Source organism: Stegostoma tigrinum, chromosome 4 (genome assembly GCF_030684315.1).
Source record: "Stegostoma tigrinum isolate sSteTig4 chromosome 4, sSteTig4.hap1, whole genome shotgun sequence".
NCBI lineage: Eukaryota > Metazoa > Chordata > Chondrichthyes > Orectolobiformes > Stegostomatidae > Stegostoma > Stegostoma tigrinum.
In genome coordinates, this window is record NC_081357.1 from 5446406 (window position 1) to 5471502 (window position 25097).

At 43.2% G+C, this 25097-nt stretch overlaps 1 protein-coding gene across 1 annotated transcript in view; it reads left to right on the forward strand.

Annotated features, from left to right (window-relative positions):
* LOC125452339 (dynein axonemal heavy chain 8-like) overlaps positions 1-25097 on the forward strand; it is a 1009221-nt gene that overhangs the window by 477162 nt on the left and 506962 nt on the right. Inside the window, exons 39-42 of the mRNA XM_059645685.1 lie at positions 1832-2034; positions 10715-10770; positions 14870-15094; positions 16557-16750. Coding sequence (XP_059501668.1) covers positions 1832-2034; positions 10715-10770; positions 14870-15094; positions 16557-16750 — 678 coding nt within the window. The remainder of the gene's footprint in view (positions 1-1831; positions 2035-10714; positions 10771-14869; positions 15095-16556; positions 16751-25097) is intronic.

Sequence of the window (25097 nt, forward strand, 5' to 3'; positions counted from 1 at the left end):
CTCTGCATGAAAGAGTTGCCCCTTAAGTGCCTTTTAAATCTTGCCCCTCTCACCTTAAATCTACGCCTTCTAATTTTGGACTCCCCTACTCTGGGAAAAAGACCTTGGCTATTCACACTTTCCATGCCCTTCATGATTTTATAAACTCCTTTAAGGTCACTCTCAGCCTCTGAAGTTCCAGGGAAAATAGCCTCAGCCTATTCGGCTTCTCCCTATAGCTCAAACCATCCAACCCTAGCGACATCCTTGAGAAATCTTTTCTCCACCCTTTCAAGTTCAGCAACATCTTTTCTATAGTAGGGAGACCAGAACTGAACACAATATTCCAAAAGTGGCCTAACCAATGATCTGGACAGCCACAAGATGACATCCCAATTCCTTTACTCAATGTGCTGACCAATAAAGATTAGTACCAAATTGTGATCAGAGATAATGGGAACTGCAGATGCTGGAGAATTCAAGATAACAAAGTGTGAAACTGGATGAACACAGCAGGCCAAGCAGCACCTTAGGAGACAAAAACTGACGTTTCGGGCCTAGGCCCTTCATCAGAGAGAGGGTCTAAGCCCGAAACTTCAGCTTTTGTGCTCCTAAGATGCTGCTTGGCTTGCTGTGTTCATCCAGCTTCACACTTTGTTATCAAGGTTCGTACCAACTGCCTTCTTCGCTACCCTGAGTATCCGTGACTCTATTTCAAGGAATTATGAACCTGCACTCCTAGGTTTCTTTGTTCGGAAACACTCTCCAGGAACTTGCCATTAAGTGTAGAAGCCCTGCCCTGATTTGCCTTTTCCAAAATGCAACACCTCGTGTTTATTTAAATTAAAGTCCACCTGTCACTCCTCAGCTCATTGGCCCATCTGATCAAGGTCCCATTGTATCTCTGAGATAACCTTCTTTACTATCCACTACACCACCAATTTTAGTATCGTCCGCAAACAATCTAAATATTCTTCTTATATTCACTTTCAAATCATTTATATAAATGTCAAAAAGCAGTGGGTGGCCCATCTCCCTCTAAACCCTTCTTTTTCATGTACCTTCTGGCAGTTCCATCCAGACACCCATCACCCTCTGCGTGAAAAGAATTTCCCATTAACTGCCCTCTTATATCTTTCCTCTCTCATCTTAAACCTATGCCATAGTAAGTGCAAGTAGCTTCTAAAATTTAACACAGTAGTTACAGAGAAGGAATATTTCGTCATGGACATAACTAGACCTATCACACTGTGCTCCTGTGCTGCTTGGCCTGCTGTGTTCATCCAGCTTCACACTTCTGGATTCTCCAGCATCTGCAGTTCCCATTATCTCTATCACACTGGTATATAGCTTCAAAAAGTGCAAGATTTCAAATCCCTTTGTAGTGTTAGTTTACATGACCAGGATGTACCACTTGAAGTACAAATTTAAAGTGTTTTTTGAACAGGTAGCCCTTGTGCTTAATACACCTAAAATGTGATATTTTTAATTCTCAAGACTTTTTGTTGCCTTCTCCTGTAGACAGCTTTTAAGAATGATTTGAAGTCTTTTAAGAACTGCTGGACCCAGCATTGATGTTTGTTACGTTTCAGCAAGAAGCAAGAATGTTGACAATGATATGCAACATTTCAACCTGTTTAAATTCATTTATAGAAGGCCTCTTGCCCGTTGATTGATTATTCGCACTACTGTGCAATTAGAAAGTTATCAACGCTTTATATTTTGATTTTTTTAATGGTTGGAGGTGACACATTACAACAATATGCTTTCAGAATTATTCTGCGTTAAGATCAGTCGTGATTGAAGATGGAGAATGTTTTTAATACATTTATGTTTGTGTTTCTGGGTCCAGGTTATGATACCAAATCTGGATGACATTCAACATGGTATAAACCGAATTATCCAGATGATTTTGGAAGTGAGTCGTAAAGTGCAACACTGGAGGCAATCAAAAAGTCATTTAGAGAGTATTTATGAAGCACAGAATGTAGCCGGTGAGTATTGGCTTGAAAAGCAGGAAAGACATGAGATTTTTGAGCTTGTGACTATTTTCTTGTATGTTCTTGGTACAACCCGTGAAATCAAGAACTTGAAGAGAGCAGAGGGAGAGAATAAGCATTACTTTGAGCCCTATTTTCAAATCAGTATTATTTGAATATTGCATGTTGTGTCTGAACTGTTGTTCTTCATTTCCCTGGTTTATAAGCTTATATATAAATTTGTACATTAATACCGGTGTCACTCAATGTTATACCAACTACTGATATTAACAGTTCATACAACATTTTTAATAGAAGTAGACGCTTAAAATGATGTTTGTCCTGATGTAATTTTATTTCAAAATAGCTTTATAGACTGATCTTTTTGGTGGTATAGTTAGTGATGATCTTCTTGTGAAGTGAAGAAGTGTGCTGTCAAAAGGAAGATAACAGAATTCAGCAACTTCATGGATTTGATAAAGAGAGAACATGTAAATTGAGAAGAAATGGATGTGGATATGGTTATTTCATTGAACTATTATGGTGCAGAAGAAAGCCAATTGGCCTGCCGTGTCTGCACCAGGTGTCTAATTGAGGATCATGACTCAGTGAATTCTCCTGCCCTTTCCCTTTAACCCTGCAAATCATTTCTATTTAAATAATGATCTAATATCCACTTGAATGCCTTGATTAAACTTCCCCATATTGTAATTCCAGACAATGTATTCCAGACACAAATCACTCATTGTGTGACAATATATTTTTGCACATTGCATTTAATTATTTGCAAATCACTTTGAATCTGTACCCTCTAAAACTCAATACTTTTATGGACAGCAGCTTTTTTTTACTTTGTAGAGTCATATTTATTTCAGATCCCCAGCATCCAGAATACTTTGCATTTATAACAGTTTCACCCTGTCTACTCTGTCCAGATATTTATGTGACTTTGAAAACTTCAATCACATCTCTTCTTGATCTCCCATCTGATGAAGACAGTCCCAGTTTCTCCATTTATTATGTTAGCATCACCACCACCTTCTCAAGGATGACTACGGATGGTCAATAAATGATAGCCCAGATAGTGAAGCCCACATTTCCATGTAAAGAAACTGCTACTTTTGCCAATGATACTTGTATCCTCTATAGTGAAGATCTTTGTGAAATACCTACATAAAACAAAGAACTTAAGAAACATCACTGGAATCAAAGTGTTGACTCTATTTGCTCTTCATTGATGCTATTAGACCTGCTGAGTTCCTCCAGTGATGGTCTGTAATGTGAAATACCTGCTTAATTCATCTGAAAACTCCTTATCTTCCCTTAAAACTTTTCCAACCTCAGTTTCTTGGAACTCATGCTCATTTTGTTAATTGTTCTTTTTTAAAATATGTATAGAAAATTTTACTATCAATTTTATGTTTATAGCTATCTTTCTCTCCTACTTTAATTTCTCCTACTTTATTTATCTTCTTGTCATTATTTACTATATAGAACATAGAACATTACAGCATAGTACAGGCCCTTCGGCCCTCGATGTTGTGCTGACCTGTCATACTGATCTGAAGCCCATCTAACCTACACTATTCCATGTACATAACGCATTTGTCCAATCTTCTGCCACCCAGCATTGTGTAATTACATACTTTATGTTCAACTTGTTTTGTTAACCATGGTTGCTGGGTCCTCACCTTGGAATTTTCTTACTTATTAGAATGTACCTATTTATGTACCAGTTTATTCTAATTTATTCCCTTAAATGTCTGCTACAACCATTCTATCGACGCATCCATAAACCTAAGTTTCCATTTCATTTTTGTCAGTTCTGATTTCATGCCTTGACAATTGCCCTCATAAAAATTTACAATGCTAGTGTTTGAGCCACTTCTCTTTCTCTTAAACTGAATGTAAAATTCAAATTGCAATGGTTGCTATCCAGGATGCCTACACTGTAAGACAATTACATAATACTAGGTCTAGTTAACCCATTCTCTGCTTCAAAACAGAACATGCTGTTTTAAGGAACCATCACAAAAACAGCCTATAAATTCTACATTGAGGATACCTTTGACCATCTGATTTTTCAAATCCATATGTTGGTTTAAATCCACCATGATAGTTACCATCTGTTTGACAAGGTCTCAAGATTTCTTCCTTTATAATGCATCTCCATATGATTGCATTTAGGGGGCCTGTATATGACTCCCCAAGTGACTTCTCACCTTTATCATTTCTCAGTTCCACTCAAAACATTTCACCCAGCCCTTTCCAAAAGATTAACCACATTCCTCACAAATGTATATCTAATTAAACAAGGGGGAGGGCTGGCACAGAAGTAATATCAATGAACCAGTAATCCAGAGCCCCATCATAAAGTTCTGGGGACATGGGTTAAAAATCCCACTATGGTAGATGGTGAATTTGAATTGAATAAATATTCAAAAACAAGTCAGCCTCATGGCAGTCATACAACCACAGAAACTGAATTTCCATATCTTTACTGTAGACACAAGAGCAGGCAGACACTAGGAATTCTGCAGCAAATAATTCATCTCCAGTTTCTCCAGCTCCTGTCTACCATCTACAAGGCACAAGTCAGAAGTATGATGGAATATTTTTTACTTGCCTGGGTGGGTGAAAGGCCATAAAAACTCAGGATGACCAGCACCTTCCAGTCAAATTTATTAGCACTCTGATCCAGCACCTTCACTCCCTTCACCATCACACAGTGTTTTATCCACAGGATGCTGCATGATAATTCATCTAGGCTCCTTAGACAGATGCTTCCAAATATATTCCTCCATTTCAAAGACACAGTTCAAGAGTGTGACAGAATAGATCCCACTTGTTTGACCATATGCAGCTCCAGCAATATGCCCAAACCTCAATATGTCCATGAAAAAAAACTGGTCACTTGATCAGCATTCCATCAATTACCTTAAACATCCACTTTCTCCACCATCACTGCACTGTAGCAGCATTTTGTGTCATTTTCTTGATACATTTCGGCAACTCAACTGGACTCCTTCAACACACCTTCCAAAATCTGTGGCAATTTTCACTGAGAGGAAGAAAGGCAGCAGGCATGTGGGAACACTACCCACTAACAAAGTTCCCTTCTAAATCACACATCACCCTGATATGAAATGATATTGCTGCTCCATCACAGTCGTTGGATGAGAATCCTGTATATTCCTCTCAAATAGCTCTTTAGGTGTACCTACTGTGGTTTAAGATGTTGTCAGTGAAATCCATATTCCAGCAATATCAGAAAAATATAGTACAGTTCTTTCATCAAAGATGGATCAAATCTTGGATTGCGGAGGATTATGGAAGCCCATTCATCACACTGGCTGAGAAAAAGGTATGCACCACCCTTTCAGGGTAATTAGGATAGACAAAGGTTCTTGCCAGTAATGCCTATATTCAAAAAAAATGAACATTTGTTTATTTCTTTATCTTTGCTTATGGAGCTGGAACGAAGTTCATCTCTTAAATTGCTGGAAAAGCTCAGCAAGTCTGGCAGTATCTGGAATGAAATTAGAGTTAACATTTAGGTGGAGTGACCCTTTGTCAGAATGGTCAACTGTGAGCAAGCCAATTCTGATTTCATGCAGCCAAGTAACCGTGGATTCCATGCATCTTAATCTTTTGGATGATCATACTATGAGGGACCTTGTCAAGAGCCTTACTAAAGTCCATGTAGACAACACCCACTGCTCTACCCTCATTAATCATTGCCATTACCTCCTCACCTCCACACAAGGGAGGTTATAAATTTAGTCAAAACGAAAAAAGAAGCGCATGTAAGGTTTAGGAAGCTAACTTCATCAGGGCCTGTGAGGAATATCAAGAAACCAAGAAAGAACTCAAGCAGGGAATTAGGAGAACAAAAAGGGACCTTAGCGAGTAGGGTAAATGAGAATCCCAAGGCATTCTGTACATTCATTAAAAATGTGAGCAGAATGTGAGCAGAGGATGTGGGCGAGATCCTAAATTAGTACTTGGCATTGGTATTCACCCAGGAGAAGGATATGGAGGATAGTGTATTTGTGCGGAGCATGCTAAGGGCATTTTCAGATCAAGAAAGGAGTTGTGTTGGGTCTCTTGAAGAGCATTAAGATGGATAAGTCCCCAAGGCTCAATGGTATCTACACCAGGTTGTTGAGAGAGGCAAGACAGGAGATTTCTGGGGCTTTGACCAAGATCTTTGCCATTCTCACTGCCCCTAATTAGGCCACGTTTTTCCAAATGTGCATAAATATTATACATTAGCATTCTTTCCAAAATCTTCCCAACCATCAAGACTCACTGGTCTATAGTTTGCTGGATTATCCCTTTTTCCCTTCTTGAATAGAGGAACAACATTAGCTACTTGCCACCTCTCCATTGACATCACCAACCCAAGGAAACCTAACCAGATAAATAGAAAGTGGGACATAACACCAGCGCTTTGTCGGAGGCTCACTGATGATGTTACCTAGAATGGTGACGAAACGTCTGAAAACGAACCTTCCAGCTCAGCGAGCAAACTCACATCCAGAACCTCAACCTGAGCTACAAATCTTCTCAAAACTGGCTACCTCTCCATTGGCTAGCGAGAATACAAAGATCTTGGTCAAAGCCCCAGAAATCTCCTGTCTTGCCTCTCTCAACAACCTGGTGTAGATACCATTGAGCCTTGGGGACTTATCCATCTTAATGCTCTTCAAGAGACCCAACACAACTCCTTTCTTGATCTGAAAATGCCCTTAGCATGCTCCGCACAAATACACTATCCTCCATATCCTTCTCCTGGGTGAATACCAATGCCAAGTACTAATTTAGGATCTCGCCCACATCCTCTGCTCACACCCTGTGTCTGCTCCCTCTGCTGAATTAGTTTAAACTCTGCCCAGCAGCACTAGAAAACCATCCTGCAAGAATGTTAGTTCCACTCTCATTCAGATGTATGTTATCTCGGTTGTGTAGGTCTCTCCTTCCACAGAAATGGCTCCAGTGATCCAGGAATCTAAAACCTTCCCTCCTGCACTAACTCTTATGCCACACATTCATCTGCTGTATTCTCCTATTTCTGGGACTGTTAATCAGGTCCAATCAGGGAGCGGCGTCCAACATATCAAGTGTGTCAGAGCAGCTGATGCCCTTGTAACTGACTGTGAGGCAAAGCTAAAGTTCATTTCTAATTAAAGGATGACTTGATGACAGACACTGGCCTCCGTGGAGTGATTTCAGTAGTGTTGAGAGTGGGGTACAATCCTGAAGCAACTCCTGTTTGAGTTGGGGAAATATCTTCTATATCATGGCTTTGATGGGGGAGCTTGATTTGTTCAACCCTGCTGATGAGGATTGAGTCCTCTAAGTGGAATGAATGCTTAATTATTTCCAGGCAAATGACATTGAGGCACACAAAAAGCAATGAGTAATAATCCTGACAGGCTGTGGAACTGCAGCTTTTTCTGTTATAGGATCCTAACATTCCTTGAGGCACCAGAGACTACGACCTTTCACCAAATTGACAGACATAGTAAAGGAATATTATGACCCCAAGCATCCTCTAATTCCGAGACTCTGTCATTTTTACTTGGAAGCTCAAGAACCAGAGGAATCTGCATTGGAATTTTTTATTAGGTTAAGATGACTGATAGAAGCCTGTGACTTTGGTTTAACCCTTAATCACTGTTGGACACACCTCTATCCATATCAACAGAGTTGAGGTGGAGAGGCTTGAGAGCATCAAGCGCCTAGGAATGACGACTACCGATAATCTGTCCTGCACCCCCCACGTAGATGTGATGGTCAAGAGGACACAACAATGCCACTTCTTCTACAGGAGCTTTAGGAAACTCAAGAAGCCTATAAGGACCTTCACTAACTTTTACAGATGCGCTAGAAAGCATTCTATCTGAGTGCATAAAGGCTTGGTATGGCAATTGCTATGCCTAGGACCTCAAGAGACTACAGACAGTTGTGCGCACAGCACAGGCCTTCACAAAAGCCAACCTCCTATTCATGGACTCCATCTCATTGTTGCCAACATTATCAAAGATCCTACCCATGTCGGTAACGCTCTCTTCCAACATCTTCCATCAAGCAGAAGATATAAAGCTCGAACACATATACCAACAGGTTCAAAAACAATTTCTTTCCTGCTGTCATGAAGCTGCTGAATGGACCTCTCCAATTTCAATCTAATGTTCATTCTGCTTTGTGAACCTCTTCTGCAGCCGAGACCTTATATGCCTCACTCTGTCCAAACACCCTATGATATGTATGTCCTTGTACTATAATCTGCCTATGCTGCTTGCAAAACAAAACTTTTCACTGTACTTAGGTACATGTGACTACTGTAATCAAATCAAATGATAAGATACTTGGAGATGATCTGGTGTATGAAATTAATGATGTAGCTATGCAAAAATGACAACTAGCTGAAGCCCAACGGGACTTTAAACAGATGTTACAACTGGTTTTATCATTGAAAAATGTGGCAAATGGAACATATGTGTTATGGTATTTGATGGACTTGGATGGCCTCGCCAGCTTGGGGAACACCACTTGGGTGCAGGCAGTTGCAGGGCCTCACTCAGGATATATGCTGATCAGAGATACTCTAGTTTGGCCACATCAAAACCACAAAACAAAGCCAAGCCATGGCCAAATGGTTAAAATTTTCTTTAGGATGCTAGATGGCAAGCCATTGTAGTTGCTAGCAGCGTGCAGACTTGAGATAGCAAAACAGCCCTACTGGACTTAAGATAACAAAGTGTGAAGCTGGATGAATGCAGGAGGCCAAGCAGCATCTCAGGAGCACAAAAGCTGTTACTAGACTTAAACTATGTTAGATAACTCAGAGGCTGGCATCCAGGAGGGTACCCGGGAGAGTTCATTTCCTGGAAGGTGCACCTGTAGCTGGTTTAGAACAGTATTGCAGAGCAACATCCTAATCAGAACCAACCAAAATAAACATTTGGTTAAATGATCGTGTTACTAGTTTCTAACAAAATTCGCTCTGGACTCCAGCCCTTAATTTTGTACATGACCTTGGCTAGGCTGAGAACCTATGTCAGGGAACCTTTATAGATTAAGGGTACAACTTCAGTTCCAGTCTCTGCAAAGCAGCTGGTGCAGTTACCAATAATTTTTTTAAAAAATTCATTCACTGACTGAGGGCATCACTGGTCAGGCTAGCATTTATTGCCCATCTCTAATTGCCTAGAAGGCAGTTAAGAGTCAACTGCATTGCTGTAGGTTTGGAGTCGCATGTAATCCAGACCAGGTAAGATGCCACTTTATTCCCCCAAAGGACATTAGTGAACCAAGTAGGTTTTTTTAAGATTAGGTTAGATTCCCTACAGTGTGGAAACAGGGTCTTTGACCCAACAAGTCCACACTGCCCTTTGGAGCATCCCACCCATACACATCCCCCTATAACCCACACACCCCTGAACACTACAGGCAATTTAGCATATCTGATCCACCTAGCCTGCACATCTTTGGACTGTGGGAGGAAATTGGAGCACCTGGAGGAAACCCACGCAAACACGGGGAGAATGTGCAAACTCCGCACAGACAGTCACCTGAGGCTGGAACCAAACCCGGGTCCCTGGTGCTGTGAGGCTGCAGTACTAGCCACTGTGCCGCCCTACAGTTTTTCTGACATTTAACAATGGATTCATGGTTGTCATTGGATTCTTGATTCCAGATCTTTGTTGAATTCGGATTCCACCATCAGCCGTGGTGCGATTTGGATCCGAGTTCCCAGAACATTACCTGGGTCTCTGGATTAACAGACAGCCATAATACCACTAGACCATTGCCTCCCCTGTAGTAAAAGGCTGGACCCAAGTATGATGGGCAGAATTGGTTCAGGAAGGTCCAGGGACTATCAGAGGAGCCAAGGCCATCCTGCTTGTTGACCATGAAGCAATTCCACAATTTGCAAGGCTTGCCCAGCACTATTTCCCTTACAAGTTGACATGTAAATCAGAAGGCTGGAAAGTGAAGGACTCATCAAACCGTCCAATTTGCAAGTGGACAGCACCAGTCGTACTGATTTTGAAGCTGAAGGGTTACTTCACTTTTGTGGGGATATTTAAAAAATGGTAAATTGTTGACTGTGGTCATTTATACAGGTTCTTTCATGGGTCTGATGTTCCCAGTCATTGTACACACCCACTCAAATGGTTGAACATGCATAGGGCTAATTAATCAAAAATGAGGACGACAATAGAAAAATTGTGCACATCTTTTTCAATACATGGAGTACTGGAAGTATTAGTCACAGATAATGAGCCATCATTTACCAGTGGGGAATTTGATTACTTAAACGATCATAGAGTCATTCAGTACCAAAATACAGCCTTAGGTTCAACCGGTCCAAGCAGATCATAATTCCAAATGTGAATGGACTCCACTGGCCTGCACTTGTCCCATATCCCTCCAGGCATTTTTTATTTATGCACTTCAAAAATGAATCAAAGTAAACATCTTTTGCTACTGAAATGTAATAACTGTAACAAAACTTGAAGTAAATCTAGAAATAGGCCTGAAACTTAGGAGCAGCAAGATCCATGCTACTGTCAGATCATCATTTTAGTATTTTAGAATGGGATTCAACATATTAGGACAAGTCCAACTATCCACCATCTAATGGCCTGGCAGAGAGAGCAGTCCAAACTTTGAAAGGCTGGTTTGAAAAATCAGCCTACAGTCTCACTAAATACCAAGCTGTCATGGTTTGTTTTTAATTATAGGACCACCCACATGCAACTACAGGGATTAGCCCAGCAGAGTTGTTTCCGAGTAGAAGGTAAGTCTGATCATCATGGACGAGCAGGGGAGGAAATGGCCCCGCATGGATAAGAGGCAATGTTGTTGTGAAGTCAGGACCAGATCAGGTTGGTGCAGTCATGATTAAGCATGCGGACCATATGAAAGTGGCAACTTCACAACTAGTGCGGGTGCCCAGCCCCTTGGAACAGTTGGAAAGAAAGGCTGCAGTGGGTTTACCCTCTCTGTCAGGCGTTGTTGAGTCCTTAGCATTCAAGATGGACATGACAGATGTAGCTGCCTCGACGTCTTTGCTACAAGAAAAAGAGAGTGGAATTCTGCTGAGGGGCTCCTGCTATAAGAAGTGATATCCTGTGCATTACATGTTGGACGCCAAGTTGGAGGGATCTAACTCCATGCTAAAGCACTCCAGGAGGCTTTCCAAGAGAAGGGACTGGCAAATGTTCCGCAGGGAGGGATGTCATGACTTTAACGAGGTCAGCCAGCTGGACCTCTTGAAATCTTAATTTCTGTTTGGGGCTGTTAATCAGGGAGCTCAAGCTAGCATATAAAAGGGGGAGTGTCAGAAATACTGCCACCTGGGTAGGTGACTCTAAATGAGGCAGTGCTAAGGTCAAGCACTGTTCTTGTGTAAATAAAGGGGGCAGATACTACGTCTATGGAGTTATTTCACTTTTCCTTATCTTTTGCTGCCCTTTTCTTGTCTCATCCTTCCATCAATATTCTCCTAATGCTTATAGTGGTTCAAATATGATTGATTCCAGCCTTTCAATGCTGAACCAGTTTTGTACTGTAACTTAAGCCTTTATCTTATGCTTGTCCTTCAATTATCTCTCCCTTTTTAGCTCTTTTAGGCAATGGTGCCACCATTTTACACCCCCCGATCAACCATCTTTGATCTTGAAAGCAACAACTCTGCCACCTACAGCATACCCTTTGCTGTTTCCATAGCCTTGTTCTAAATACAGTACAGAACCTGGTGTTTTTCTTCAACAGTATTATTTATCAATATCACACCAAATCCTTGTTTTCTATCCAATCCAAACCCAAAACAAATCCTGCATCACATGCCCCCAAATGTTGCTATGATCCCCCAACGGTAGCATGTGATAAATTGGTCTTCCAGTCCCGGAGTCACACCAAGTGTTAAAGATTTTTTAAAAACAAATACACAGTACGACCGCTCCCCACCCTGCCCCCTCACTCACCCTTCACCTGACTTTCACATCAGTGTTGAGAATAAACACGGCCCTGGTCTTTGCGCTAAACAACAATTATTATTAATTACAAGCAGTTAGGTTATGATTGCAGGTAAACAGATATAAAGCACTGGCAAGGTATGGAGCTAGATGAACACAGCAGGCCCAGCAGCAACAGAGGAGCAGGCAAGCTGACATTTTGGGCCTCGACACTTTTTCAGAAATAGGAGAGGGGAAGGGGGTTCTGAAATAAATAGGGAGAGAGGGGGAGGCAGATAGAAGGTGGATAGAGCAGAAGGTAGGTAGAGAGGAGACACACCGGTCAAAGAGGTGGGGATGGAACCAGTAAAGGAAGGTGTAGGTGGGGAGGTAGGGAGGAGACAGGTCAGTCCAAGGAGGACTGACAGGGCAAGGGGGTGGGATGACGCTAGTAGGTGGGAGATGTGGGTGGGGCTTGAGGTGGAAGGTGGGGATAGTTGGGAGGAAGGAAAGGTTAGAGAAGTGGGAATGAGCTGGGCTGGTTTGGGGATGCGGTAGGGGGAGGGGAGATTTTGAAGCTGGTGAATTCCACATTGATACCATTGGGCTGCAGGGTTCCCAAGCGGAATATGAGTTGCTGTTCCTGCAACCTTTGGGTGACATGGTTGTGGCACTGCATGAGGCCCAGGATGGACATGTCGTCTGAGGAACGGGAGGGGGAGTTGAAATGGTTCGCGACCGGGAGGTGCAGTTGTAGGTGTTCTGTAAAGCAGTCCACAAACCTCCGCTTGGTTTCCCCAATGTAGAGGAAGCCACACTGGGTACAATGGATACAGTACACCACATTGGCAGATGTGCTGGAGAACATCTGCTTAATATGGAAGGTCAACTTGGGGCCTGGGATGGGGGTGAGAGAGGAGGTATGGGGGCAAGTGTAGCACTTCCTGTGGTTGCAGGGGAAAGTGCCGGGTGTGGTGGGGTTGGAGGGGAGTACGGAGAGGACAGGGGAGTCATGGAGAGAGTGGTCCCTCCAGAAAGCAGACAAGGGTGGGGAGGGAAAAATGTCTTTGGTGGTGGGGTCGGATTGCCGATGGCTGAAGTGTTGGAGGATGATGCGTTGGATCTGGAGGATGATGGGGTGGTGTGTGAGGATGAGGGGTATTCTCTTCTGATGGTTATTGCGGGGACGGGGTGTGAGGGATGAGTTGTGGGAAATGCGGTAGACACGGTTGAGGGCGTTCTCGACCACTGCGGGGGCAAGTTGCGGTACTTGAAGAACGAGGACATCTGGGATGTATGGGAGTAGAATGCCTCGTCCTGGGAGCAGATGTGACGGAGGTGAAGGAATTGGAAATAGGGGATGGAATTTTTGCAGCAAGGTAGGTAGGAGGATCTGTATCCTAGGTAGCTGTGGGAGTCTGTGGGCTTGAAATGGATCTCGGTTTCTCGTTGGTTGCCTGCAATGGAGACAGAGAGGTCCAGCAAGGTGAAAGATGTGTTGGAGATGGTCCAGATGAACTTGACGTTGGGGTGGAAGGTGTTGGTGAAGTGGATGAACTGTTTGAGCTCCTCGTGGGCAGCACCGATACAGTCATCAATGTAATGGAGGAAGAGGTGGGGTTTGGGGCCAATGTAGGTGCGGAAGAGGGAATGTTCCATGTAACCTACAAAGAGGCAGGTGTAGCTTGGGCCCATGTGGGTACCCATGGCCACCCCCTTTGTCTGTAGGAAGTGGGAGGAATTGAAAGAGAAGTTGATGACGGTGAGGACGAGTTTGGCTAGGCAGTTGAGGGTGTCGGTGGAGGGGGACTGGTCGGGACAGGAAGAAGCAGAGGCCCTTTAGGCCTTCTGCATGGGGAATGCAGGTGTATAGGGACTGGGCGTCCATGGTGAAAATGAGGTGTTGGGGACCGGGGAATTGGAAGTTCTGGAGGAGGTGGAGGGTGAGGGTGGTGTCACGGATGTAGGTAGGGAGTCTTTGGACCAAGGGGGAGAAAATGGAGTCCAGATAGGTGGAGATGAGTTCGGTGGGTCAGGAGCGTGTGGAGACAATGGGTCGAACAGGGCAGGCCGGTTTGTGGATTTTGGGAAGGAGATACAAGCGGGCGGTGCAGGGTTGGGGAACAATGAGGTAGGAGAGATAGAAGCAGGCGGTGCGAGGTTGGGGTACAATGAGGTAGGAGTTCACAAGCTTCAAAATCTCCTCTCACCCCAGTGTATCCCAAAACCAGCCTAGCTTGTCCCCGCCTCCCTAATCTGTTCTTCCCTTCACCTATCCCCTCTTCCCACCTCAAGCCGCACCTCCATTCCCTACCTACTAACCTCATCCCGCCCTCTTGACCTGTCCGTCCGCCCCGGATTGACCTATCTCCTCCCTACATCCCCACTTACACTCACCTCTACTGGCTCCATCCCCACCGCTTTAACTTGACTGTCTCCTCTCCACCTATCTTCTCCTCGATCCATCTTTGATCTGCCTCCCCCTCTCTCCCTATTTATTTCAGAACCCTCTCCCCCTCCCCCTTTTCTGATGAAGGGTCTAGGTCCGAAACATCACCTTTTGTGCTCCTAAGATGCTGCGTGGCCTGCTGTGTTCATCCAGCTCCACACTTTGTCATTACACTTGGATTTTATTTCCTGAAGGTAACAATGAAGATTATCAGCATTGGATTTCCAATCTAGCACTGTTCTCCTAACATACAAGTAAATAAACGCGAAGTACTATGGATGCTGGAGTTCTGAAATAAAGTAGAATGTGCTGGAGAAACACAACTGGCCTGGCAGTATTTGTGGAGAGAGAAATAGAGGTAATGTTCTGAGCTGAATATGACTCTTCTCAAGTTCTTATCTTAACATCCTTCACCAGAACTGGCAATTGGTGAAGGATTACACCATTGAATTTTTAACCACTATCATTGTACCCATGATCTCTTCTCCCAGGCAAGGACATCCATAAAGCCACTTATGATGCAGTTTTCAAAAGTATTTTTCAGAAAGAATATAGGATTCTACCTGGGGGTAACTGGCATTTTACAATGGTGCAGTTTTCAAAAGAATTTTTCAGAAAGAATATAGGATTCTACCTGGCGGTAACTGGCATTTTACCTGAGTGCAGGGATTATAATCAGGTCAGCCAGGTGGACTTCGTAGAATTTGAGTTCCCTGGTTTGGGATGTTAATTTGGCCCACTTAGGGAAACCCTGCCTGACAGATATAAACAGGAGTGTCAGAGGTTGTGTTCACTCTGACAGCTGGCTCTGAGAAAGCTGGATCAGTGACAAGGAATCTCCACATATAAGTACAGAGTGGCTTGGTGATGGGATACCAGCCTCTGTGGAATTATTTCAATGAGAAGCGTGGAAGTGACATGCAGAAACATACATGTGACCGGGCTTGAGACTGCTTCAAGACAAAAACTTAAATCTGCACAGGATCATAAGCAATAAATTATAGGATCATAAACAATGAATGACAATATGACGAGTTTTCAAGAGAACCATAAAACTGATGTGATAGGCTCAAAAGCATGACAATATTGGCTCATAACTCACTATTTTAGCAGTAGTTACTAGAGAACATATTTAGGCTTAAGGAACTGAATTACAAAATGCCAAGTCATTTTAAAACTTAGAGGAACTATAGAACCTCTATAACATTTTTTAAAAAGGTTTAGATGTCCAGAAATTCAAGAGTGTGAAATTTCTTTTGGCATGTAAGGTCAGAGAACAGGTCCTTCACCTATCTATTCCTAAACTTTGAAATTGAAGTAGTTTGCTCATGTTCCACCCATTTCTCCTATCCTATGATTGGCTGGTGATATTGCTATATTTTTGCTGGTGGGACTACTTCAGGGGGGAGTGTTCCTGGGAACTAGTGCTTGTAAGATCTTCATTATTGATATGGTTTCTGGAATGAGAAACGTCCTTTGAGAAAAGAAGGTTGAACAGAAATTTGATAGACATATTGAGAATCACGAGGGGAAATAACATTTTCATGCAGAAAGTTAGGACCTGGATTGCAATGACAGAGTGCAGTAGTGGCAGATTGAATTCAGGCATTCGAAAGGGTGTTGGATTATTATCTAAAAGGGAAGAGTGTACAGGATTTTTGGGAGAAAGCAGGCATTGACATTGAGTAAATTGTGAATTCAGAGAAGTGGCCCAGATATTGCGGGCTAAATGACCTCCATTCGTGTTGGAACTATTCTCTGATTCTGGGAAAGCCTACCCTTTGGAGTGAAGTCAGGTCCATTCAGAAATGAGAACTGTTTCATGTTTTTCTTTTCAATTTGAAGACCACCCCTGAGGTACGTATTAGATTTAATGCCACTGAAATACTGTTGCAGACACAGGCAGACTAACCAGCTGTAGAAGTGTCCTGACCTCACAATTTGGGTCAGGTTCTAAGTATTTCTATTTGGGCAGGTCTGGTTCTGTTCTGTCACATTTGCACCTAAAGAGCAGGATTCCCTTAAATTTACTAATTTCTATATTTTTAAAAGATCAGAAGCTGTCCGGATACAACTAAAACACTTAATAGTGCTTTACTCCATTAAAGATACTATATTAATACAAGTTATTATGCTAGTTTACTGTCTTTAAAATGTGTAAACTTGTCCTTTAAACAGAAATAAATGAAAGCAGGAATTTAAGGAAACCGAAGAACTTTTATCACAATGTAGCAGAACATAAAGATGTAACCAAATTAGTCGCAATGCTGTCTACTTCTGTCAACACCACCAGGGATGCAGTCGTGAGGGCACTAGAACAATTTCAAAGATTCAACCAGCTGTGGCTGCAAGACAGGGATATGACAGTTAAGGTATTGTAAACATTTGCATCCATTTGTCATCTCCAATATTTTGTATTCGGGACTTTTTCCTATCACTATTTCTGGACTTTCACAGAAGTGTATAATCGACCCTACCAATTTTTGGCTTATAATCTCATTGCACTTGTGAGGATGTCAAATACTTCTCTTAACTAGTACCTTCAGAAATGAACTAATAAGCCATTTAATTTTATAAAAGACTACAAGTTCTCAAAACCAAAAGCACAAAACCAGGGAGCAGAGATGGTGAACCGAATAAAATAATGAAATCTATTGAGCACGTCAAGGAATAATCACATGCTAAGTTGTCAACATCACAACATAGACTCGTCAGCTGACCCAGCATCTTCTCCTTAATGATGGTTATTACACTTACCTTTGCTCCCTGACTCTCTTGAAATTTCAACAATTTTCCATGCAACTGTACTTGGAGTAGCTAGTGGTTCTGCCTTCTTGATGTACAAAGGGACCTGTGTGTCCTCATGCACCAGTCACTAAAACCAATATAAAGATACAGCAAGGAATTAGTAAGGCAGATAGCATGTTGGGTTTCATTGCAAAATTTTTTGAATACATAAGAACTACGAGCAAGAGTAAGCCATCTGGCCCCTCGAGCCTGCCCCACCATTTAGTAAGATCAGGGCTGATCTTTGAGACTCAGCTCCACTTACCCACCCACTCACCATAACTCTTAATTCCTTTACTACTCAAAAATTTACCAAGTGTTGCCTTAAACACAATCAGTGAGGTAGCTTCACCCGCTTCACTGGGCAGGGAATTCCACAGATTCACAACCCTTTGGGTGAAGAAGTTTCTCCTGACCTCAGTCCTACATCTGCTTCCCTTTATTTTGAGGCAATGCCCTCTAGTCCTAGTTTCACCTGCTAGCGGAAACAACATCCCTGTCTCTCCCTTATCTATTCCTTTCATAATCTTATGTTTCTATAAGATCTGTCCTCATTCTTCTGAATTCCAATGAGTATAATCCCAGTCTACGCAGTCTCTCCTTATAATCCAACCCTCTCAACTCTGGAATCAACCGAGTGAATCTCCTTTGCACCCCCTCCAGTGCTAGTATACCTTTTCTCAAGTAAGGAGACCAAAACTGCCCACAGTACTCCAGGTGTGGCCTCACCAGGACCCTATACAGCTGCAGCATAGCCTCCCTGCTTTTAAACTCCATCCCTCGAGCAATGGCAGACAAAATTCCATTTGCCTTTTTAATCACCTGCCGCACCTGCAATCCCACCTTCAGTGATTCATGCGCAAGGACACCCAAATCCTTCTGCATAGCAGCGTCATGCGATTTTTTTTACCATTTAAGACATAGTCCATTTTCCTGTTATTCCTACAGAAATGGATGACCTCACACTTATCAATATTGTACTTCATCTGCCAGGACCTTGCCCACTCCCTTAGACTATCTATATCCCTCTGCAGACTTTCAGTGTCTTTTGCACAATTTGTTCTACCACTCACCTTAGTGTCATCTGTAAATTTTGACACACCACACTTAGTCCCCAACTCCAAATCATCTGTGTAAATTGTAAACAATTGAGGTCCCAACACTGATCCCTGAGGGACACCACTAGCTATTGACCACCAACCAGATAAACACCCATTTACCCCTACTCTTTGCTTTCTACTGGTCAACCAATCCTCTATCCATGCCAGTACATTACCTGTAATACCATGGAACTTTATCTTCTGTAGCAGCCTTTGGTATGGCACCTTGTCAAATGCCTTCTGGAAATCCAGATACACCACATCCACAGGATCCCCATTATCTACCATGCAAGTAATGTCCTCAAAGAATTCCACCAAATTAGTTAAACAAAATTAGTTAGGTGACTGCCCCCTGAAACACACAGTATCCAGGTATTTCTCCCCCTCCCGGATGTGCTGCAGTGTTTGGAGTTTGGATTCCAGCTCATCAATTTTGAGCCGGAGCTCGTCAAGCAGCCAACATTTGCTGCAGATGTCGTCACTGCCATTCTCAGTGGGACCAGCTGGCTCCCAATCATACAGCTATAACACATCACCTGGCCTGCCATATCTACTTAGTTAATTATTTAAAATTAATTAAGATAAATTAATTAATTGAAATTAATGCAGGAGCAAGGAAGTTTTACTGCAAATGTACAGAGTCCTGCTAAGACCACACCTGGAGAAATGCGTGCAGCTTTGGTCTTCTTACCTAAGAAAGATGTACTTGCCATAGAAAAATGAGCAGTCATGGGGCATTCAACTCCTTAAGCCTGCCCCACTATTCTATAAGATCACAGTTGCTTTGAGTATAACCTCAAGTTTGCATTCCTGGCTACTCCTGGCAATGGGAAAACACGATTAAGGTATGAAGAGAGACTGGGCTGGTAAGGACTATATTCTCTGGAGTTTTGAAGGCTGAGGGTATCTCATTAAAATCTATAAAATTCTAATAGGACTAAACTGGGTAAAAGCAGGAAGGATGTTCTTGATGATAGGCAAATCCAGAACCACGGTTCACAGTCTAAGGATATGGAGAAGGCCATTTAGGAATGAGATGAAGAGAAATTTCTTCACATGGAGAGTAGTGAGCCTGTTAATTCTCACTCACAGAAAGCACTTGAGCCCAAAATATTGACAGCTTTCAAGAAGAAATTAAGTATAGTTCTTAGAGCTAAAGGGATCAAAGAGTATAGGAAACAGGTGGTAACAGGGTACTGAGTTGGATGATCCTGCCATGATCAGATTGAATGTCAGAATAGGCTTGAAGGACTAAGTGGTGCTATTACCTCTGTCTGTAAGTTTAATCTACCCTTAATATTACAAGAATTCATTAACTTCTGTCTTTAAATATTCCAGGATTGTTTTTTTCGCCAGCTTTTATAGGAGAAGTGTTCCAAAGAATTGCAAACATCTAAGAGAAAATAATTTTACCCCATTTCGGTTTAAATTTCAATAGTGCCCTCTAGCTCTTGATGCTCCCAGAAGAGCAAATATCCTCTGCGTAGTTACCCTATCAATCAAATCTCCACTTATTGTTTAGAACACTTTAGGATACTGACTTAGTCCGTCCAACCTTTCATTGTAAGATAACCCACTACTGGTGAAGGCACAGTGATTTTGTTGCGGGACTAGTGCTAACAGTTGGGGGCTAGTGCACAACATAGAACATAGAACATAGAACATTACAGCACAGTACAGGCCCTTCGGCCCTCGATGTTGTGCCGACCTGTCATACCGATCTGAAGCCCATCTAACCTACACTATTCCAAGTACGTCCATATGCCTGTCCAATGATGACTTAAATGTACCTAAAGTTGGCGAATCTACTACCGTTGCAGGCAAAGCGTTCCATTCCCTTACTACTCTCTGAGTAAAGAAACCACCTCTGACATCTGTCCTATATCACCCCTCAATTTAAAGCTATGCCCCCTCGTGCTCGCCGTCACCATCCTAGGAAAAAGGCTCTCCCTATCCACCCTATCTAACCCTCTGATTGTTTTATAGGTTTCAATTAAATCACCTCTCAATCTTCTTCTCTCTAATGAAAACAGCCTCAAGCCCCTCAGCCTTTCCTCGTAAGACCTTCCCTCCATACCAGGCACATCCTAGTAAATCTCCTCTGCACCCTTTCCAAAGCTTCCATATCCTTCTTATAATGCGGTGATCAGAACTGTATGCAATACTCCAAGTGCGTCCGCACCAGAGTTTTGTACAGCTGCAGCATAACCTCTTGGTTCCAGAACTCGATCCCTCTATTAATAAAAGCTAAAACACTGTATGCCTTCTTAACAGCTCTGTCAACCTGGGTGGCAACTTTCAAGGATCTGTGTACATGAACTATTGGAGAACTATCACACACACTAGTCAAACAACAGTTTGACATAATCATACTCACAAAATCATACCTTACAGACAATGTCTGAGACCCACTATCATCATCTAAGTAGAGATGATGGTGCAGCTCTATACAGTTGAAAGGAGATGCCCTGCGAATATTTAACATTGACTCTGGACTCCATGAAATCTCATAGTATCAGATTAAACATGAGCAAGGAAACCCCCTGCTGATGACCATGCATTATCCTTCCCTAGTCTGAAGTATCAGGACTCATCCATGTTGAACACTTGGAGGAAGAACTGAGCATGGATAGGGTGCAGAATATACTCTGGTTGAGTGAGATTAAATGTTCATCAAAAGATTAACTCAGCAGTAGCACCTCAACTTACAGAAACAAAAGCAAATTGCTGAAAAAGTTCAGGAGGCCTGGCGGCATCTGTGAAGGGAAATAAGTTAATGTTTGGCCCTCAAAATGGAGAAATTGTCACTTGACCCGGAAACGTAACTCTGATTTCTCTCCTTGGATGACGCCAGGCCTGCTGAGCTTTTCCAGCACTTGCTGTTTGTGTTTCTGATTTACAGCATGTACAATTCTTTCAGTTTTTATTTACATCAACTTACAGGCCTGGTTGAATTCTAAAGGTCATAACTGCTAAAGTAGGTCTGCAGCAGGTTGGATAGGACCAACGAGTGGGAAAAATCTATTTAATCATATCCTCATCAATTTACCTGCAATGAATGTGTCTGTTGATTGCATTATTGGTAAGAGTGACCATTCAATAGTCCTTGTGGAAACAGAGTCCTATCTTCACATTGAGAACACCCTCCATTGTGTTGTGTGTTACTATCACAATACTAAGTGGGATAGACTTTAAGGAGATCTAACAATTCAATCATGGGCACCCATTGGGGTGCTCTGAGCCATCAGCGGTGGCAAAATTGTACCCAAACATAATCTTCAACCTAACAACCCAGCATATTCATTTCTCTACTGTTGTTGTCTGAGGGTCTTTCTGTCACCTGCCAGCATCCTGAAAATTCCAGCAATACGACCACATCCAGACTGGGTAGGACAAGTGCCTTGACCTATGAGGAGAGTAAGCAATGTGCAGCTATTCAAGGGAAGGCAGCATTACACATAGAGCCATAAAATGTTAAGTAAACACACCTGAGGACTTGCAATTCCGATGGATTCTTATGGATTAAGTCACTGTGTGCTATACACCACCCAGGCTCAAACATTGCCAACCATTTCATGCAAGACCAACACTTTAGGACTACCAATGTGAAGCCAATGTTGTACAGCTAAACAGTTGGTGCACAGAGACAGTTATGCCTGAAACTCTTCAAACTGTGATGTTCACATTGTATACGTAAGGCTCCAGAACACGACACTTATAATAGGCACTACTCAGAGGTATGAGCAGACATAATTTCATTCTGAGCATGTTTGAACACAGATCTGTAGTGACTGTAACGAGGTCAGCCAGGTGGACCAAATAGAATATGAGTTATCTGATTGGGGCTGTTAATCTGGTTCAATCAGGGAGCCCTGGGTGAAAGATAAAAAGGGGAGCGTCAGAGATTCTGGTATTCTGAGAGCTGACTCTGAAAGGAGCAGTACTTAAGTCAAGGACTGTTCATGAGCAAATAAAGGCTGACTTGTTGATGGGATTCCAGACTCTTTGGAATTATTTTAGTGGCAATGGAAGTAAAGCATGGACCTGAAGAAACCAGATTGCAACAAACTTTGCCCATTTGACCCTGCTGCAAAGGCCTGAGCCCAGTTTGTGAAAAGGATGAATTAATTTTTCCAGACAAATGACATTGTGGCAGATGAAAAGGGAGGTGTGGTGGTTTACTGGTCAGCACTGCTGCCTCACAGCACCAGGGACCTGCATTCAATTCCACCCTCAGGCAGCTGTGTGAGGAGTTTGCACATTCTCCCCATGTCTGCCTGGGTTTCCTCTGGATGTTCCGGTTTCCTGCCACAGTCCAAAAATGTGCAGGCTAGCTGGATTGGCCATGTTAAATTGCTTGCAATGTTCAGGGATATGTAGATTAGGTGGCTTATAAGGGATGAGTCTGGTGGGATGCTCTGAGGTTGCTGTGGACTTGTTGGGCTGAAGGACCTGTTTCCACATTGTAGGATTCTATGAAAAACAATGAGTAATGTTCCTCATAACCTGTGCAGTTGCAGCTTTTTCTGTTATTAGAATCCTAACTTTGTCTGAGGAATTCTAAAACCTTTCAAGAAGTGACAGACAAAGTTAAGATAACAAGGTAACAAAGTGTGGAGCTGGATGAAAACAGCAGTCAAGCAGCATCTTAGGAGCACAAAAGCTGACGTTTTGGACTTAGACCCTTCATCAGAAAAGCTCCACACTTTGTTGTCTCGGATTCTCCAGCATCTGCAGTTCCCATTACCTCTAAGATAACAAGGTGTACAGCTGGATGAACACAGCAGGCCATGCAGCATCAGAGGAACAGAAAAGCTGATGCTTTGATTCTGGACCCTTAATCAGAATTGGGGGAGGGGAAGGGGATTCTGAATTAAATAGAGTGAGGGGGAGGCGGATGGAAGATGGATAAAGGAGAAGATGGATGGAGAGGACACAGACAGACCAAAGAGGCGGGGGTAGAGCCAGTAAAGGTGACTATAGGTTGTGAGTTAGATTGAGGATAGGTCAATCCAGGGAGGATGACAGGTCGATGAGGCTGGTAGGTAGGAGGTTGGGTGGGGCTTGAGGTGGGAGGGGTGGGTAGGTGGGAGGAAGGATGGACAGGTTAGGGAGATGAGGATGACCTGGGTTGGTTTTGGGATGTGGCCGGAGGTGGGGAGATCTTGAAGCTTGTGAAGTCCACATTGATACCTTTGGGCTGCAGGGTTCCTGAGTGGAATATGAGGTGCTGTTCCTGCAACCTTCAGGTGGCATCGTTGTGGCACTGGAGGAGACCCAGGATGGACATGTCATCTGAGGAGTGGGAGGGGGAGTTGAAATAGTTCGTTACTGGGAGGTGCAGTCATTTGCCCTGAACTTTAGACAAAGTTAAGATCTGTTATGATTTCAAGCCTCCTCTAAATCTGAGACGCTATTGTTTTATCTCAGCAATTTGAAAACCAGGGAACCCAAATCAGAATTTTTGACAAGGTTGAGAAGACTGGCAGAAGCTTGTGACTTTGGTTTAACCCTTAATGAGATACTTAGAGACCTTTTGGTATGTGGAGTTAATAATGTAACCATGCAAAAATACTTACTAGCTGAAGCCCAACTGGACTTCAACAGATACTTCAATGAGTGGAAAATGTGGGAAGTGGAGTGTATGAGCCACAGAGCATTCTGACAGAAGTGGACACCCTTGCCAGTCTAACTGAGCATGGAGAACACCAGTTGAGTGCAGGTAATTGCATAGCCTCACTAAGGACATATCCTGAACAGTTAATTTGCTTTCAAACTCGAATTGAAACCAAATACAATAAATGTCTAGTTGAACGGTCATCCAGTACTAATGGAAATTGACAAGTGTGGATGTATTAGCAATCGCAGAACCAGTTTTAACAGAATTCAAGATAATAAAATGTGAGGCTGGATGAACACAGCAGGCCAAGCAGCATCTTAGGAGCACAAAAGCTGATGTTTCGAGCCTAGACCCTTCATCAGAGAGGGGGATGGGGTGAGGGTTCTGGAATAAATAGGGAGAGAGGGGGAGGCGGACCAAAGATGGAGAGAAAAGAAGATAGGTGGAGAGAGTATAGGTGGGGAGGTAGGGAGGGGATAGGTCAGTCCAGGGAAGACGGACAGGTCAAGGAGGTGGGATGAGGTTAGTAGGTAGATGGAGGTGCGGCTTGGGGTGGGAGGAAGGGATGGGTGAAAGGAAGAACAGGTTAGGGAGGCAGAGACAGGTTGGACTGGTTTTGGGATGCAGTGGGTGGAGGGGATGAGCTGGGCTGGTTTTGTGGTGCAGTGGGGGGAGGGGACGAACTGGGCTGGTTTAGGGATGCGGTGGGGGAAGGGGAGATTTTGAAGCTGGTGAAGTCCACATTGATACCATTAGGCTGCAGGGTTCCCAGGCGGAATATGAGTTGCTGTTCCTGCAACCTTTGGGTGGCATCATTGCGGCACTGCAGGAGGCCCATGATGGACATGTCATCTAAAGAATGGGAGGGGGAGTGGAAATGGTTTGCGACTGGGAGGTGCAGTTGTTTGTTGCGAACTGAGCGGAGGTGTTCTGCAAAGCGGTCCCCAAGCCTCCACTTGGTTTCCCCAATGTAGAGAAAGCCACACCAGGTACAGTGGATGCAGTATACCACATTGACAGATGTGCAGGTGAACCTCTGCTTAATGTGGAATGTCATCTTGGGGCCTGGGATAGGGGTGTGGGGGCAAGTGTAGCATTTCCTGCGGTTGCAGGGGAAGGTGCCGGGTGTGGTGGGGTTGGAGGGCAGTGTGGAGCGAACAAGGGAGTCACGGAGAGATTGGTCTCTCTGGAAAGCAGACAGGGGTGGGGATG